Raw genomic sequence first — 15,386 nt, forward strand, 5'->3', positions numbered from 1 at the left:
ACTACACACGTTTGCCAACAATCTCAGCTTGTGGTTGATTCAATCGACGATTTACTGTTCTCTCTTAGTTGACGATTTACTGCTCTCTCTTAGTTATAGATGCTCATGTTTTGATTCTCAAGTCCTAACTTGAATTTCCCGTAAGATTGAAGTATGAAATTTTTCCTCGTCTATTTGGTGAAAAAACCTTGAAGAAAAAAAAAAAAAAATTGATTTCGCCCTCTAAGTAGAACTTCACTGCAAATTACATCACAAAGGATCCAATGGTGGAAGGAGTTTGATATGGCTAAGTCATCCACGACGGAAGCATTGTGAAGTGCAGTTGTAAAGAGAGAACGAAAAAGAAGGTAAGACGAGAGCTTGATAATCTAAGAGAGGCAACTTATCATAAAAGATATAAACATGTGGTTCTTTTCGATCGGAGTTGAGTTCTTTTTGGTCTGATTTTGTGACCTGATCCAAACTAACTCGGTTCGTTTTGGTTTCTTTCACTCCTATAACGAATGTTGAAATTTGTTTGAAGGGTAAGCAAGAAAATGGTTAAAACTCGAGACCGAGCTAAACTTGAGAACCCAATTGGGGTTGGGAGAGAGAATGATGGGGTCCAAATCCTTTGTCTCAACCTCGACTTGCCTCATGCCCCTGACCCGAGAGATCTAAGGGTTAGCATGATCTGATTCTCAATCCCAAATCTAGGAAAAAACGAAAACTTTAGGTTAACTCTCTTATAAATACGTCATTATGACTCGATTCAAAATAAGTCCATTATAAATTCTTAAAACTTTTAAGACTTATTTCACTCTTTGATCTAAGCATTAGAGTGTGTGTGACAAACAACACATTAGTGTGCAAATTAGTTAATTGAGTTAATGTACACGGTTTAGGTTGGAAACTTAGTTAATTGGGTTAATTCATTTTGGAGTGAACATTTTGGTGTGTACACTATGTAAAACCCTTTACTCTCTTAGTGAGGATATTTAGCCTATCCTTTACTCAATACTCTTTACGAGTGTATTTAGCCTACCTTTTACTCTCTTGATGATATTTAGCCTTCCATTACTGTTTATATAGGTACCATATTTGATCATTTATTGTAGACAAATATATTGTATAATATTTAGCATTCGATACGGTTTAACATAAATATCATATTTGACCCTTTATTATAGGCAAATATTGTATGATATTTAGCTTTCTATTATGGTTTAACATAGATATCATATTTGACCCTTTATTATAAGTAAATATTATATGATATTTAGCTTTCTATTATGATTTAACCTAGATATCATATTTGACTTTCTATTATAGGCAAATATAGTATATGATATTTAGTATTCTATTACTGTTTAGTATAGGTATCATATTTGACATTTTATTATATACAAGTATCTTGTATCAATGTATCGTTCTTTTTATTTCCTTTGTAACTTATTTAATTTCGTAATGACTATAAATAAAGAACTTTCACCCCATTTAGGTAGGATGATTTTAGCAAATATTCTCAAATGGTTAGAGAGCAACCCAAGCCAAATGGCATTCACAACAAAATCCGGTAACTCGTAATTAAGGGACCGAAAAGGAAATATACACGCAAAAAGAAGAAAAACAAAACAAGAAAACATCATATGTAATTTGTAAACAGCTGATCAAAACTATATAATACAAGGAAGAACAGACAATAAAAACACTACACAGTTCGTGGTAGTTAAGGATCAAGAGCCGCATTTGGGGCATAAGTCTTAATAGCTTCGTTGACACTAAGGAAAATGTTTTCTTCTCCAATGAGCTTGTCGAAGTTTGCAGCTAAGAGCTTCTCCATTATCACTGGACCTGGATTTGCAAGTGCAAGCTCAATTTCCTTCTTCTGCAAATGAGAGTACAATCCCTCGATCGCATGGATGCCGCTCGTGTCGATATCGGATACCGCTGCCATGGAAACACAAGAATTATTTGTTCATTTCCATTTGATGCATACATAATATTGTGAATTACTTCAGTCGATTACGTCGTTTCACTTACGAGACATGTCGATGACAACGACTTTGATGGGGAGAGATTGGTCTTTGAGCTTCTCTGTTTCATCTGCTAGCCATCTCAGTATCCTAAAGTGTATGAAAGTTAGCTATCAAATAGACCTTAGAAAGGGAGTGAAGCTATCAATAAAAATCATGCGTGCTTAATCTTAAACGGAGCATTTCAAATGATTTTAATGTGTGAAGATGTCCATTTATCCGATGAGACCAAGGTCTTGTGGAGACCCGCCTCGAACAAAGCGAAGAACTCCCATTTAAATTTGAGATGAGGGAAGGAGCGAGTAGAGTTTTTTTTTTTTTTTTCAATAGATAAACGAGGTTGGGGACAGGAATTGTATTCCCCTTCCTTACATTTTTCTATTATAGGAAATGAAAGAGGAGGTGGGGATGGAGACAAGATAGGAAAAATGTGAGATCTCACATCGATCGGAGAGGAGAATGAAACATTCTTTATAAGGGTGTGAAAATCTCTCCCTAGCAGACGCGGTTTAAAACCATGAGGGGAAGCCCAAAAGGGAAAGTCCAAAAAGAACCATATTTGCTAGCTGTGGCCTTGAGCTATTACAAATGGTATCAGAACAAGACACGAGGCAATGTGCCAGCTAGGAGGCTGAGCCCCGAAGGGGGGGTGCACACGAGGCCGTGCTAGCAAGGACGCTGGGACTCGAAAGGGGAAGGATTATGAGATCCCACATCGGTTGGAGAGGAGAACAAAACATTATTTATAAGGGTGAAAACCTCTCCTTAGCAGACGTGTTTTAAAACCTTGAGAGGAAGCCTGGAGGGAAAAGCCCAAAGAGGACAATATTTGTTAGCAGTGAGAATGAACTGTTACAAATGGTATCAGAGCTAGACACGAGACGACGTGCCAGCAAAGAGGTTGAGCCTCGAAGGGGTTGACACGAGACAATGTGCCAGCGAAGAGGCTGAGCCTCGAAGGGGTTGACACAAGACAATGTGTCAGCGAAGAGGCTGAGCCTCGGAGGGGTTGACACGAGACAATGTGTCAGCGAAGAGGCTGAGCCTCGAAGGGGTTGACACGAGGCAGTATGTCAGCAAGGACGTTGGGCCCCGAAGGGGAGAGGATTATGAGATCTTACTATTGGGGAGGAGAACGAAACATTCTTTATAAGGTATAGAAACCTCTCCCTAATAAATGCGTTTTAAAACCTTGAGAGAAATTCTAGAAGGGAAAACACAAAGAGGACAATATTTACTAACGGTGGGCTTGAGCTGTTACAAAAAGCTTCTCTCGTCTCACCCGTCTCACACATGGACATTTCTAAATGTGATTGTACTCGTTTCTCAAACTATTTCTAAGAGAGAAACAAAAAGAAAAAATGGAAGTACAAGTACCTTTCTTTGACATAGTTGGCATTGGAGAAGTATATAGAAGAATCAACCCTAACCATGAGGATTCCATCAATCCTCTTTGCCCCAGGGTATTGCAAAATGTTTCTAAAAATGGCAATCTTTGGGAGCTTCCCAAGCAAAGCAATGCGAGGTCTCGTCACTTGCAATAGAATTTTGAACAGCGACAAACTCACCTATAGTATTGTTTGAATTATGTTCATTTCAAGACATAAACATACAAGTAACCAAATTTAGTACTTACAGCAATGAGAAGACCAATCTCGACCGAATCAAAGACGACGCCGAAGAAAGCTCCCATGCAAGCAATGAAGTCGAATTTATCGATCTTCCATAGCAACATCACAGCATCGATGTCGATGAGCCCAATCACGGCGCAAATGATGATGGAGGCGAGAATGGCATTAGGGGTATACTTGAAAAGGGGTGTGATGAGCTCTAAGGTCAAGAGAACGACACATGCCATGACGATGTTCGACATCGGTGTGCTGCAGCCAGCCATGTAGTTCACGGCCGACCGGGAGAATGATCCTACACGGGTGACAATGGAAAAAGCTCGTTAAAGATTTAACAGACGACGACGACGACGACGAAGAAGAAGTTTTAAGTGTAGAACCTGTGGCTACATAGCAAGAAGTCATGGAGCCAGCAATGTTCATGGTGCCAAGAGCCATCATTTCTTTGTTACCATTGATCTCGTAGTCCTTTAAGTCTGCGAATGTTCTTGCAATGGCCACAGCTTCCTATATTAAACAAACAATGAAAGAAACAAAGAAGGAAGAAATTAGTGATTGAAATTAACATAAGATTATTGTGTTTAATTAAGAGAAATTAGGGAAGTGTACCGTTAGGGCAATCAAACCAGCAACCACTCCAATTTTGAAACCTTTGGTGAGATTGTCTCCATGGAAGAAGATCTTATCAAGGGATGGTGGATTTATTCCTTTGTCTATGTGTTTTACCTGAAAAATATAAAACAATACTAAATTCATAAAATTTCAACTAAAAAAAGACATTGAAGCTTTTTTTTTTTTTTTGGTTAATAGGGTGTTCAAAAAACCTGATGACATAAAAAACTCTGATCAACCTAATCCAATTCGTATAATTTGAATTCAGCTATGAGCTTGTATGGGTTGGATTGGGTTGTGTTCAAATAAATGAAAATTTTAAAAGAGCCTGATGACATGAAAAATTCGATCAACCCAACCCAACTAATACGTTTTGGGTTGAGTTATGAACTTATTTGGGTTGGGTTAGGTTCAAATAAATGAAAACTTTAAAAGAACCTAATGACATGAAAAATCCGATCAACCTAACTCAGCTCGTACTGTTTGGATTAAGTTATGAACTTATTCGGGTTGGGTTGAGTTGAGTTAAAAAATTGAAAACTTAAAAGAACTTGATGACATGAAAAATCCAATCAACCCAATCCAACTAGTACGGTTTGGCTGAGTTATGAGCTTATTTGGGTTGGGTTACGTTCAAATAAATGAAAACCTTAAAAAAATTGAAGACATGAAAAATCCAATCAACTCAACCGAACCCAACTCACCCTCTTTAGATTGGGCTATGAATTTATTAATTAGTCTATTCTACACTACAATAATATAAATTTCAACGATGATCAAAAGTCAAAGGAAATTTATGATTTAACAAAGTAGATATTGTAATAGAACTTACAATCTGAACTCCATCTTTATCAGCTCGAGTGATATACACAAAAAAAGTTGAGAGTATCACCGATGTCAAGGGCGCAATGGCAGGTATCCAAAACAGTTTCTTATGCTTCTTGCCCTACATATTCAACCCAAAACCATACTCAAAATCTTGTTTTCAAGAACAAAAAGTAACACAAACGCTAAGCAATTAATAATCCTCCCCTCGAACAAAGTACACTATAGAGTCTCCCCTAAAGCCTATGGAGCTCTTGAACAAAGTACACCCTTTGTTCGACACTTGAATCATTTTTTACTACACCTTCGAGGCTCAGAATTTCTTTGTTCGACATTTGAAGATTTTGTTGACATGACTAAGTTAAGAGTATGACTCTGATACCATGTTAGAAATAATGACTTTCAACAATGGTATGATATTGTCAACTTTTGAACATAAGCTCTCGTGGCTTAACCCATGATCATTCCCTAAATTAACCAACGTGGGACTCCCTCCCAACAATCATCAACAAATAAAATGGAACTTACGATATATTTGGTAGCTAATAGGAACGCCAAAAATGATACCCCTATCAGTATAGTCTGCCAATTCCACTGCAAGCCAAGCAACAAACAAACAAGTTATGAATAAACTAAGGCGATACAATCAAATTGGAGGGAATAAAATATGGTATGAAGGCTACCCCATGCTGCACATTACTCCAAACTGAGCGCATCACTGAAATGATATCAGTTTTCTTGGTGAAGTTTTTTATGCCGAGAAGACCTTTCAGCTGTTGAAGGGCTATGGTGACAGCGGCGCCACCCATGAACCCAACAATCGCAGCATGTGATAGAAAGTCGATCAAGAATCCTAGCCGGAGGAAGCCTAGAGCTAGCTGAGTTACTCCGGCGAAGAAAGTTGCCGTGAAAGCTAGCCGTTTGTATTCTTCGGCTTCTTTCACCGGGTCGTATACCTGCGATAGGAGTGTTCCAAGTAAAAGTGACACGACGGCGACCGGGCCGATTGCGATGTCTCTAGAACTTCCCATCACGGCGTAGACCAATGGTGGGACAAAGCTACTATCTACAAATGAAGAAATTATCATATTAATTGGAGAGGAAATGACTGTTGAAAAAGTTTGAATTGAAAAGTTTAAGCTCATGGGGTTGTTAGTGTAACAACCCAAGTCCAACACCAGTAGATATTGTTCTTTTTTACTTTTCCATTTTTGCTTCCCCTAACATTTTTAAACTCGTCTATTAAGAAGAGGTTTCCACACTCTCATAATGTCTTTGTGCTTTCCTTTTAAAACACATTTAAGGGAGAGGTTTCCACACCCTTATAAAGAATTCTTCGTTCCCCTCTTCAATTGATATGGGATCTCACAATCTACTCCCTCGGGGCCGTTTTCGCTGACACTCGTTCCCCTCTCCAATTGATGTGGGACCCCCCAATCCACCCCCGGGGATCAGCACCCTCGGTGGCACTCGTTCCCCTCTCCAATCGACGTGGGACCCCCCAATCCACTCCCTTTCGAGGCCTAGTGTCCTCGCTCAAACTCGTTCCCCTCTCCAATTGACGTGGGACCCCCTAATCCACCCCCTTTTGGGGCCCCGTGTCCTCGCTGACACTCGTTTCCCTCTCCAATCAACGTGGGACCCCCAATCCACCCCCTTCGCGTCCCAGCATCCTTATTCGCACACCGCCTAGTGTCTACCCCCTTCGAGGTTCAGCCTGTTCGCTAACAAATCGCCCAGTGTCTGACTCTGATACCATTTGTAACAGCTCAAGCCCACCGCTAGCAAATATTGTTCTCTTTGCACTTTTTCTTCCGAGCTTCCCCTCAAGGTTGTAAAACCCGTCTGCTAGGAAGAAATTGCTAGGGAGAAATTTCCACATCCTTTAAAGGATGTTTAGTTCCCCTCTCCAACCGACATGGAATCTCACAAACTAAACTCAAAATTTTAGAACCATTTATTATAACCCATTAGCCTTGTTGCTTAAATAATAAAATGATACTTACAAAGTCCATTTTCAGCTGGCAAATTGGCAAGCTTGGCATATCCAATATCCTGAGGAATACAAAGACTAGCAATGGTTAAGCCAGCAATGAGGTCCCCTTTGAACTTACTAAAGTTATATCCCCGTCCCCATTGGAACACAGGGAAGAGGCCTTGCACAAAGAGAGCAACTTTCTTGCGCTTGGGCTGGTCCTTGAAATGCCTAAGAGGCTGATCGGAGAAGAAAGTCTCATTCACCACAGATTTAAAGTCCTCCCACGCGTTCTTCCTCGGCGGCACGCCCACCTTCGAAGGCGGTGCAACGCTGCCCGCCTCGCTGTGCCGCTCCGACTGCACCGGATCCTCTCGGCTCACGATCCGCCCGCTCATTTTGCACACGCTCTCTAATCTTGAAAAGAAGAAGAGAAAGGGATCTGTGGTTTGGTGTGAGGGAGAGGGGCATAGAGATTTGTATTTATAATGGGATTTTGAGAGTGACTTTAAGAGGCCTACGTAATGCAATAAGGTCAGGTCAACGGTTTAAAGCGTACCCCTTTTTAGCTTCAAGTGCCATTATGTATATGGACACTATTTATTCCTAATACAAAAGCGTTTACTTTTTTGGGCACAAGATCATCAAGCATTTTTTTATTAACATTTCTCCCATTAGAAAAAAAAATATATTCCATGAAACGATTGTAGAAATCTGTTCAAATTTGGATCAATTGTGGTAATGAGAAAGAACGTTAGGTTGATGTTCAGGATCCTAACTTTTGTTTAGATCACTATCACATTATTCTGTATCTCGATTTTTGTATTTCTGATTAAAAGAAAAAACGTGTTTGAGTGTGATTTGGGAGGGTTAAAGCTTGAAAGTTAAGTTTGAACTAGTTTGGAAGCATTCAACCACTAATTTGGAAGCATTGAACAAAACAATTGAACAATAATGGGCATAAGATTAATCACTTTCCCGATATACATATTTACAAAAATGGCTATGTAAATAAACATCTATGGTATTTCGGTGTCTTCCTTGGACCGAATTTGATTTCGTGGACCTCCAGAAAAAGTATCGAAACTATGTGCGGGTAGCCCTTTAAAATATATTTATTTAATAATCTAAGAAAATTATTTAATAAACTAAGTTCAAGAAAATAAAGTCAACCTTTGAAGTTTGCCACAAACTATAATTAGTCTGTGACAATTCGAGAGCAAAACATGAAAGACAAGCATAAGCGAAAACTAAAATGAGATTAGTCAGTGCCTCCTCATCATGGCCTTTGCACGTTGGAGTTAGATATGCATAGGCACACAACAATAAAAAATATAAAGTAAATTGATGGACTTGAATCGTTAACAAAAAATAGGTCAACTAGGTTGTGACCATGTCGAGACAGGAAAACCACTATGTGACTCTATGTTAACCAGCAAGCACTAATCAACCCGTTTGTAACCAGGCCCAAAACATGACCAATTTGTCATTGGTTATAAATACTATAACTCTAGCCAACTAGCCTATAACCCAAGTGATACAATTAACTCGTACCTTGGATACGTAGTTTCATGACAACTAGCCTATAACCCAGGTGATACAATTAACTCCTACCTAGGATACGTAGTTTCATGATTTCATTTCGAAATATCACGTCATTCGAAATTCGCAAGAGATCATGCAAATTCAATAGCATTTGTATGATGTGCAACAATACATAAATCACAAAGCAACCACATGGATCTTTGTTGGCTTGCTTATAACATTGCTTTCAATCTTTCTTTCAAACTCTCTTTCTAAAATCTATCTGCCTCATTTTTAAAACTTTTCTCTTAAAGCCGAGCAGAAGTTTGGGTATACGTCGTTGGCCAAGGCGACACGATTTCGAGTTAGCTAACTTATTCAATGGTGAGAGTGAGTGTCACACAATCACTTGCAAGCGTCTCGTGAAAGTGCAATTGTGACATCTAGCACTATTTGGACAACTCTTCGAATAAAGCTCTATCATGGATCTTCACTATGACTATACCTTCGAGACTCACAATTTCTTTGTTCGACACTTAAGTCACTAGGACTATACCTTTGAAGCTCACAACTTATTTGTTCAATACTTGAAAAATTCTATTGACTTGGCTAAATTAAGATAAGAGCATAACTCTAATACCACTTGATAAGAACTAGGGACCTTCACAATAATATGAGATTGTCCACTTTGAATATAAGCTCTCATGGTTTTTCTAGTTTTGATTGAAATGATTGTTTTGAACAATTAATAAGGAAGACATCTTCAATCGTGCATGAAAAGGTTCCGTGTTAGGCTAAGGAGCATGCTGCTTATTTATAGCTTAGTCAATGGTTATACGTAGTAAAACTATATTTGGTAAATGACATATAAAGTAAAATATAATAGCTATCTACCGTACAAAGCTATATCGGGTAAAACTATATATGGTAGATAGTTATATATAGTAGATGGTTATATCTGGTAAAGCTATATATAGTAAGCTAAACCATATATATATCCCCTTAGCAGAGCTCTGAAAATGTACTTTCTATATTCTCTGTATTCTCTTACTGTACATATATGTAGTCATCAATACAAAACCTTTAGCCAATATTCTCCTTGCATTTTCTCAATCCTGTTCTAGATCGAGTGTGTGCGTTGTTGTGCGATCCTAACAACTGGTATCAGAGCTAGGCAAAATTCACGACGATCTGTGAAGATGGAAAGTTCAAAGATTGGAATTGAGAAGTTCGATGGATCTGATTTCGGTTTCTGGAAGATGCAGATTGAAGATTATCTGTACCAGGAAGATCTTTACGAACCCCTGCTGGGGGTGAAGCGGGATACCATGACCACAGAACAGTGGAAGCTCAAGGATCGATAAGCCTTAGGGCTGATCTGGTTGACGCTATCCAGAAACGTGGCGTTCAACATCATCAAGGAGAAGATAACGTCAGATTTGTTGAAGGCGCTGTCGAAGGTGTATGAACATAGCTGCTATTGCTGAGAGTGCTTCAAATTCAAGTCTATGGTACAATAGACTTGGACATATGAGCGTGAAAGGAATGAAGATGTTGGCTGCGAAAGGAGTTTTAGAAGGTCTGAAATTTGTTGATGTGGGTTGTTGTGAGAATTGCGTTATGAGCAAGCATAAACGAGTTAGCTTCACAAGAACTGCCAGAGAATTGAAAAAAGTGCGGTTGGAAATGGTCCATACAGATGTGGAGCAAGGTTCCAAGACCACGAAGCAAGTAAGAGTTGAACTTGAGTTGCAGGGAAACTCACCTAGTGATGTTGTAGCAGATACTCATGAAACTCCTGAGACTACTGCTAAGGAACAAAATGTGGAGCAAGGTTCCAAGACCACGAAGCAAGTGGGAGTTGAGCTTGAGTTGCAGGGAAACTCACATAGTGATGTTGTAGCAGATACTCATGAAACTCCTGAGACTGCTGCTGAGGAACCAGATGTGGAGCAAGGTTCTAAGACAACGAAGCAAGGGAAAGTTGAGGTTGAGTTGCGGAAAAAATCACCTAGTGATGTTGTAGTAGATACTCAAGAAACTCTTGAGACTGTTGCAGAGGAACCAATGGTAGAACAAGTGACACCTAAACCGGTGTTGAGAAGATCATCTAGTACTAGTAGAGTACCAGATGTGTATGTACCTTCATTACATTATCTGTTGCTGATGAAAGGGAACCAGAGCCCTTTGATGAAGCCCTACAGTTGGAGGATACAACCAAGTGGGAGCAAACCATGGATGATGGAATGTCTAGGCTTCAAAAATGCGTTGTACTGAGGCTGAATACTTGGCAATAACTGAAGCTGAAAAGAAGATGATATGGATGACTGACTATCTGAAAGAATTGGGCAAGAAGCAGCATGAAAAGATTCTTTAGAGAGATAGTCAGAGTGTCATACAGTTCGTGAGGAACCCGTCTATCATTTAAAGATAAAACACGGAAGGCGATACCATTTCACTTGCAGGTTAGTGGAAGATGGTGATGTGTTTTGAGAAGATAGAGGGTGCAAAGAATCCAGCAAATATGTTGACAAAATGTGTTGATGTTGGAATATTGAGGTTGTGCAAATCTTCAATTGGTATGGTGCCATGAAGATGCTCATAGTCGTTTGAGAATAAAATTCTTGGTTGAATAGATCAGTCTTCAAGTGGGAGAATTGTTAGGTTATAGAGTCTGCTACTTAATTTATAGTTTAGTCAATGGTTATACATACTAAGAGTAAAGCTATATTTCGTAAATGACATATGAAGTAAAATGTCATAAATAGTAAATAGCTATGTATAGTAAAAAGTTATATTTGGAAAAGCTATATGCGGTAAATAGTTATATATAGTATATGATTATATTTAGTAAAATCATATATAGTAAGCATAGTAAAGTTATAGTAAAAGTTATATCGGGTAAATAACCTATAAAGTAAAATGTCAGTAAATAAATATGTATGGTAAGTTAAAGCTATATATGTAGATAGTTATATATAGTATATTATTATATTTAGTAAAACTATATATAATAAGCTAATCCATATATATTCCCTCCGACAGAATTTTGAAAATGTAATTTCTATATTCTCTATTTTCTCTCTGACGGTACATATCTGTAATCATCAATACAAAACTTTTAGCAAATATTCTCCTTGTATTTTCTCTATCCTATTCTTTATATTCATCTAGAACGAGTTTGTACATTGTTGTTCGATCCTAACATTCCGTTCATGAAATTTCTAGCAATTCGATTGAGATTGCGTTAGTTCTTCGTATGGGTTGAAGAATAGGTCAACCTAACTCGAGAACCTATTGATTTGTTGACTTTGAGCTTTTTATTCTTTTTAAATTTAAGACAATAGTTCTAAATTGACGGGTGATGTTTTTTTGAATCAAACCCTCTAGGTTTTCGTCTCCCGTGCCAAATCTCTACTCCACCTCACCTCACTCACTTTTTACATATACATGAGAAATACCATATTATAATATTGAAATTTGAGTTTTTAAAAATTATATATATTATTATTATTATTATTATTATTATTATTATTATTATTATTATTATTATTATTATTATTATTATTATTATTATTATTATTATTATTATTATTATTATTATTGTTATATTATGAAACATTATTGAATTGATTATATGTTTACATTTTTAATAGAAATTATATTGAAAAATAGTAATTATCCAAAATTTAAATGAAGAATTTTACGAGAATGAAGATTGAAAATGAGAGGCAAGACCGAAATCCCGAGCCCGTAGGCATCTCTATAATCAACTCACCAAACTTCAAATATACAGTTCAAAAACTATATAAAAAAATCTCTCTTTCAATTGATTTGTAATAGAATATTGAGAATCATGTCTCTGTACGTCTTCTTTAGAATAATATTCTCGAGTTCTCATGCTATCATTAATGGGAACAAGTATCACAAACAAAAGTTAATGGCCTGATGAATTTGACCCATTGTATGATTGATTAATTAATTATATGCGCACCTTTCACCGCTAACTGATATTATCTATTTTAACTCGTTACATATCGTCGTCAGCTTCACACTTTGGCCTGTTACCTTTCCTTAATAGACACGTTTTAAAATCGTGAGACTAAGGACAAATTGAAGCGAGTCAAAGCGGACAATATCTGCTAGTGGTGGGCTTTAGCTATTACATGAAATCTTTTTTTCAACATTAAAACTAAGTATTTGTTTCAAAGAATATCAACAAATAGATCAAATGGGTATTGTTAATTAGTTTTTCAAAAGTCAAATGTTCTTTAATTGATGTTTAACAAAGTAATAATGTGGCGCATGGTTTAAGTTCATGAGAGTGATTATTGATTTATGTATATGAAGAAAATCTCTTCATTCATACTTAGGCTTAGAATAGTCAATAACATATTCATGTTGAGATATATAAAAGGAACATAATCTCAATGATCCTTAGCCAAGTGATAGCAAAGCAAGTAACAATATCTTTATCAAATTGCCCATGAGACATCATGTTGACATGATACCCAAATCAAAGTCTATTATGGTGCTTTTTTTGTTTTTGTACAAGTCGTGATAGATGTAAGGATAATTTTGTCACTTTGACATCATTAGTAATGTTTTATGCCCATAATTTGGAATCTGATGTCCCAACATCTCTTGCAACATGATCACGTTGCCTACATTTTGCTTTTAAGAGTGAAACTATCTCCAGCATGTTTTGTCCTTACTCACAAGCATCTCAAGAAAATTCCTAGGAGATCACATAACATAGAATTACTCTAAGTAAACCATGCTTAATTATGGAGTTTCTATGATTAGGACACCGAAAAAGAAAATACACATTGTTGGAATAGATAGTAATTTTCATTTCCTTTAAACTTTTTTTAGTCACCCTATCCTTAAAATCGCTCTTATTCGGGTCTGGTCTCAGTTCATTTATGTACCCGTTTTTTACTCAGGTGTCACATAAGTGTGTATTATTTTAGATATTAACCAATCAAGGCATAACTCGAGTTGATAAAAATTTATTACCATTACAAAAGTCAACGAATTCAATCTTCTACTCGACCACCCTATAATTGTTTAATGCATCCATATTAAATTGAAAAAAATTAGTCTTAACATATATTTCATAAATATTGAACAAAGTAATCGATAAAATACTCAATAATGTTTTGAATTTTATTTTCTAACATGAAGAAAATAATTTCTTACTTTTGTAATTGCTTATTCTATTCTAAATTTTACAATATTCTCAAATTCATCATTTCTATTTTTTCCTCTTGCTTGTAAGATATTATAAGTTCTCTTATCTGTATGCACCCATAGAATTAATAGTAATTTAAAGGCTTCATTCTTAACAAAAGCTTGCAATATATGTTTATTTTCAACTCCTTCGAACATTTTATATATACAAACTCGTAGACGACGACCTAACTCGTTAATTTATTCGAGAAACTTGCCAATTGTTTATGCTTATTTAACAATTATTTAAAGACATTCGTGTTAACAAACACATACATGAAAAGTCTTACGAGGGAGAAAGAGAGCTTATGAAAATAAGACGAGAGCTCGTAAGGACGAGGGTCTAGTGTTAGGATGATCAACCCATCTTTCAACTTCATTGTGGCAGCGTGATGTCAACGTCAAGACGTGCCAAACCGACACGAACTTGCTTTTAGCTTCATTGAGAGAGAAAGAAGCTTGAAGATAGACCGAGTGTTCGAGGGGGAGAGATTAGAGAGGGAGATGTTAAATAAAAATCGAACGTGTAGTGTATTAATACTATTGAAAGATAAAATAATGATAAAATAGTTTAGAAAAAACAAAGTTTTAATGTCATATGTGACAGAACATAAAACAAGGTACTAATTAAATGTTTTTCATTACATGAAAGAGACTAATGATGAAAAACATATCTTTTAGAACATGTCTAGATTCAATGAATCTTATAAACGTCCAAATTGTTTTCGAATAGTTTAATAATATTTGTCCTCGTTGAATCCGAAACAACTCCAAAACATCGAAAACAGGACATTTGCTAGAGCTACCGCAGCTGTGATTGTTCTTATCCAATGAACGGCGGCTGACTTTGTGACAATAACTCCTCCTAGGATGTCTTTTCAAGCCTTCAAACAACAAATTTATTAGATGTGGCAGCTAAGTTGCGATGATACGACGGATGTCACGAAGACGTATTGTCATAACTCTTATTTAGTTCGTAACTATTGATAGTTCATATTCTCATTTATTTTGATTATTTACTCTCATTTAGTTCATAATCATTCTGTTTGGAATTCTCATTTATTTAGTTCATGGATGAGAATTATTATTGTTATGTTTATATAAACGTTTGTCTAGTATTGTTTTGAGGTGTTTAGTCATTGTCATTTTGTATTTGTCTACCGACATTTGGGTTAGATCTGGAGTCATGCAACCATTGCCATTTTGTGTTTGCTTAGAGGCAAAAGGGAGGAATTTTGTTGAGAGGCTTTGTAGTGTGAGAGTGTGAGAGATACACCTGTAAACACTTTGATTATAGTGATTGGCTACCACCCGTGGATGTAAGGGAATTTCTTCTCTCTGAACTACATAAATCTTTGTGTCTCTTTGTTTAATTTCTCTTGTGGGTGTGTGAATGCGATCGATCTTGCTTCCGCTTCCGCTACAATAATTGGGTATAAGAACATTTTGGTTGTAGTATTAAGGTACAACAATTGGGATCAGAGTTTTTTTTTTTTTTTTTTAATTTTTATTTATTTATTTATTTATATGGGGGCATTATGGCACAAGATGTATTAGACCATCGAAGGTTGTGGC

At 36.8% G+C, this 15,386-nt stretch overlaps 1 protein-coding gene across 1 annotated transcript; it reads right to left on the reverse strand.

The window, feature by feature from the left end:
- Nucleotides 1-1,512: 1,512 nt before the first annotated feature.
- Nucleotides 1,513-7,520, reverse strand: LOC111811188 (sulfate transporter 1.2). The gene is made up of 10 exons (XM_023697944.2): nt 7,087-7,520; nt 5,764-6,146; nt 5,609-5,674; nt 5,088-5,201; nt 4,253-4,369; nt 4,024-4,150; nt 3,652-3,938; nt 3,393-3,583; nt 2,023-2,105; nt 1,513-1,929 (listed from the first exon to the last, which is right to left on the reverse strand). The coding sequence occupies exons 1-10, from the start codon at nt 7,451-7,453 to the stop codon at nt 1,709-1,711; spliced, it is 1,956 nt and encodes a 651-aa protein (XP_023553712.2). The 5' UTR covers nt 7,454-7,520; the 3' UTR covers nt 1,513-1,708.
- Between the last annotated feature and the right edge of the window lie 7,866 nt (nt 7,521-15,386).

The sequence above is a fragment of the Cucurbita pepo genome, chromosome 15, assembly GCF_057944985.1.
Source record: "Cucurbita pepo subsp. pepo isolate OVF chromosome 15, ASM5794498v1, whole genome shotgun sequence".
Lineage (NCBI taxonomy): Eukaryota > Viridiplantae > Streptophyta > Magnoliopsida > Cucurbitales > Cucurbitaceae > Cucurbita > Cucurbita pepo.

Bases quoted from the DNA above. Each gene is read 5' to 3' on its own strand.
- LOC111811188 (XM_023697944.2), bottom strand. From the start codon at position 7,453: ATGAGCGGGCGGATCGTGAGCCGAGAGGATCCGGTGCAGTCGGAGCGG. The intron at 6,147-7,086 runs GTAAGTATCATT...CTTCATTTGTAG, and splicing joins GCCAGCTGAAAATGGACTTT to ATAGTAGCTTTGTCCCACCA. The intron at 3,939-4,023 runs GTTCTACACTTA...TCACCCGTGTAG, and splicing joins TTCTTGCTATGTAGCCACAG to GATCATTCTCCCGGTCGGCC.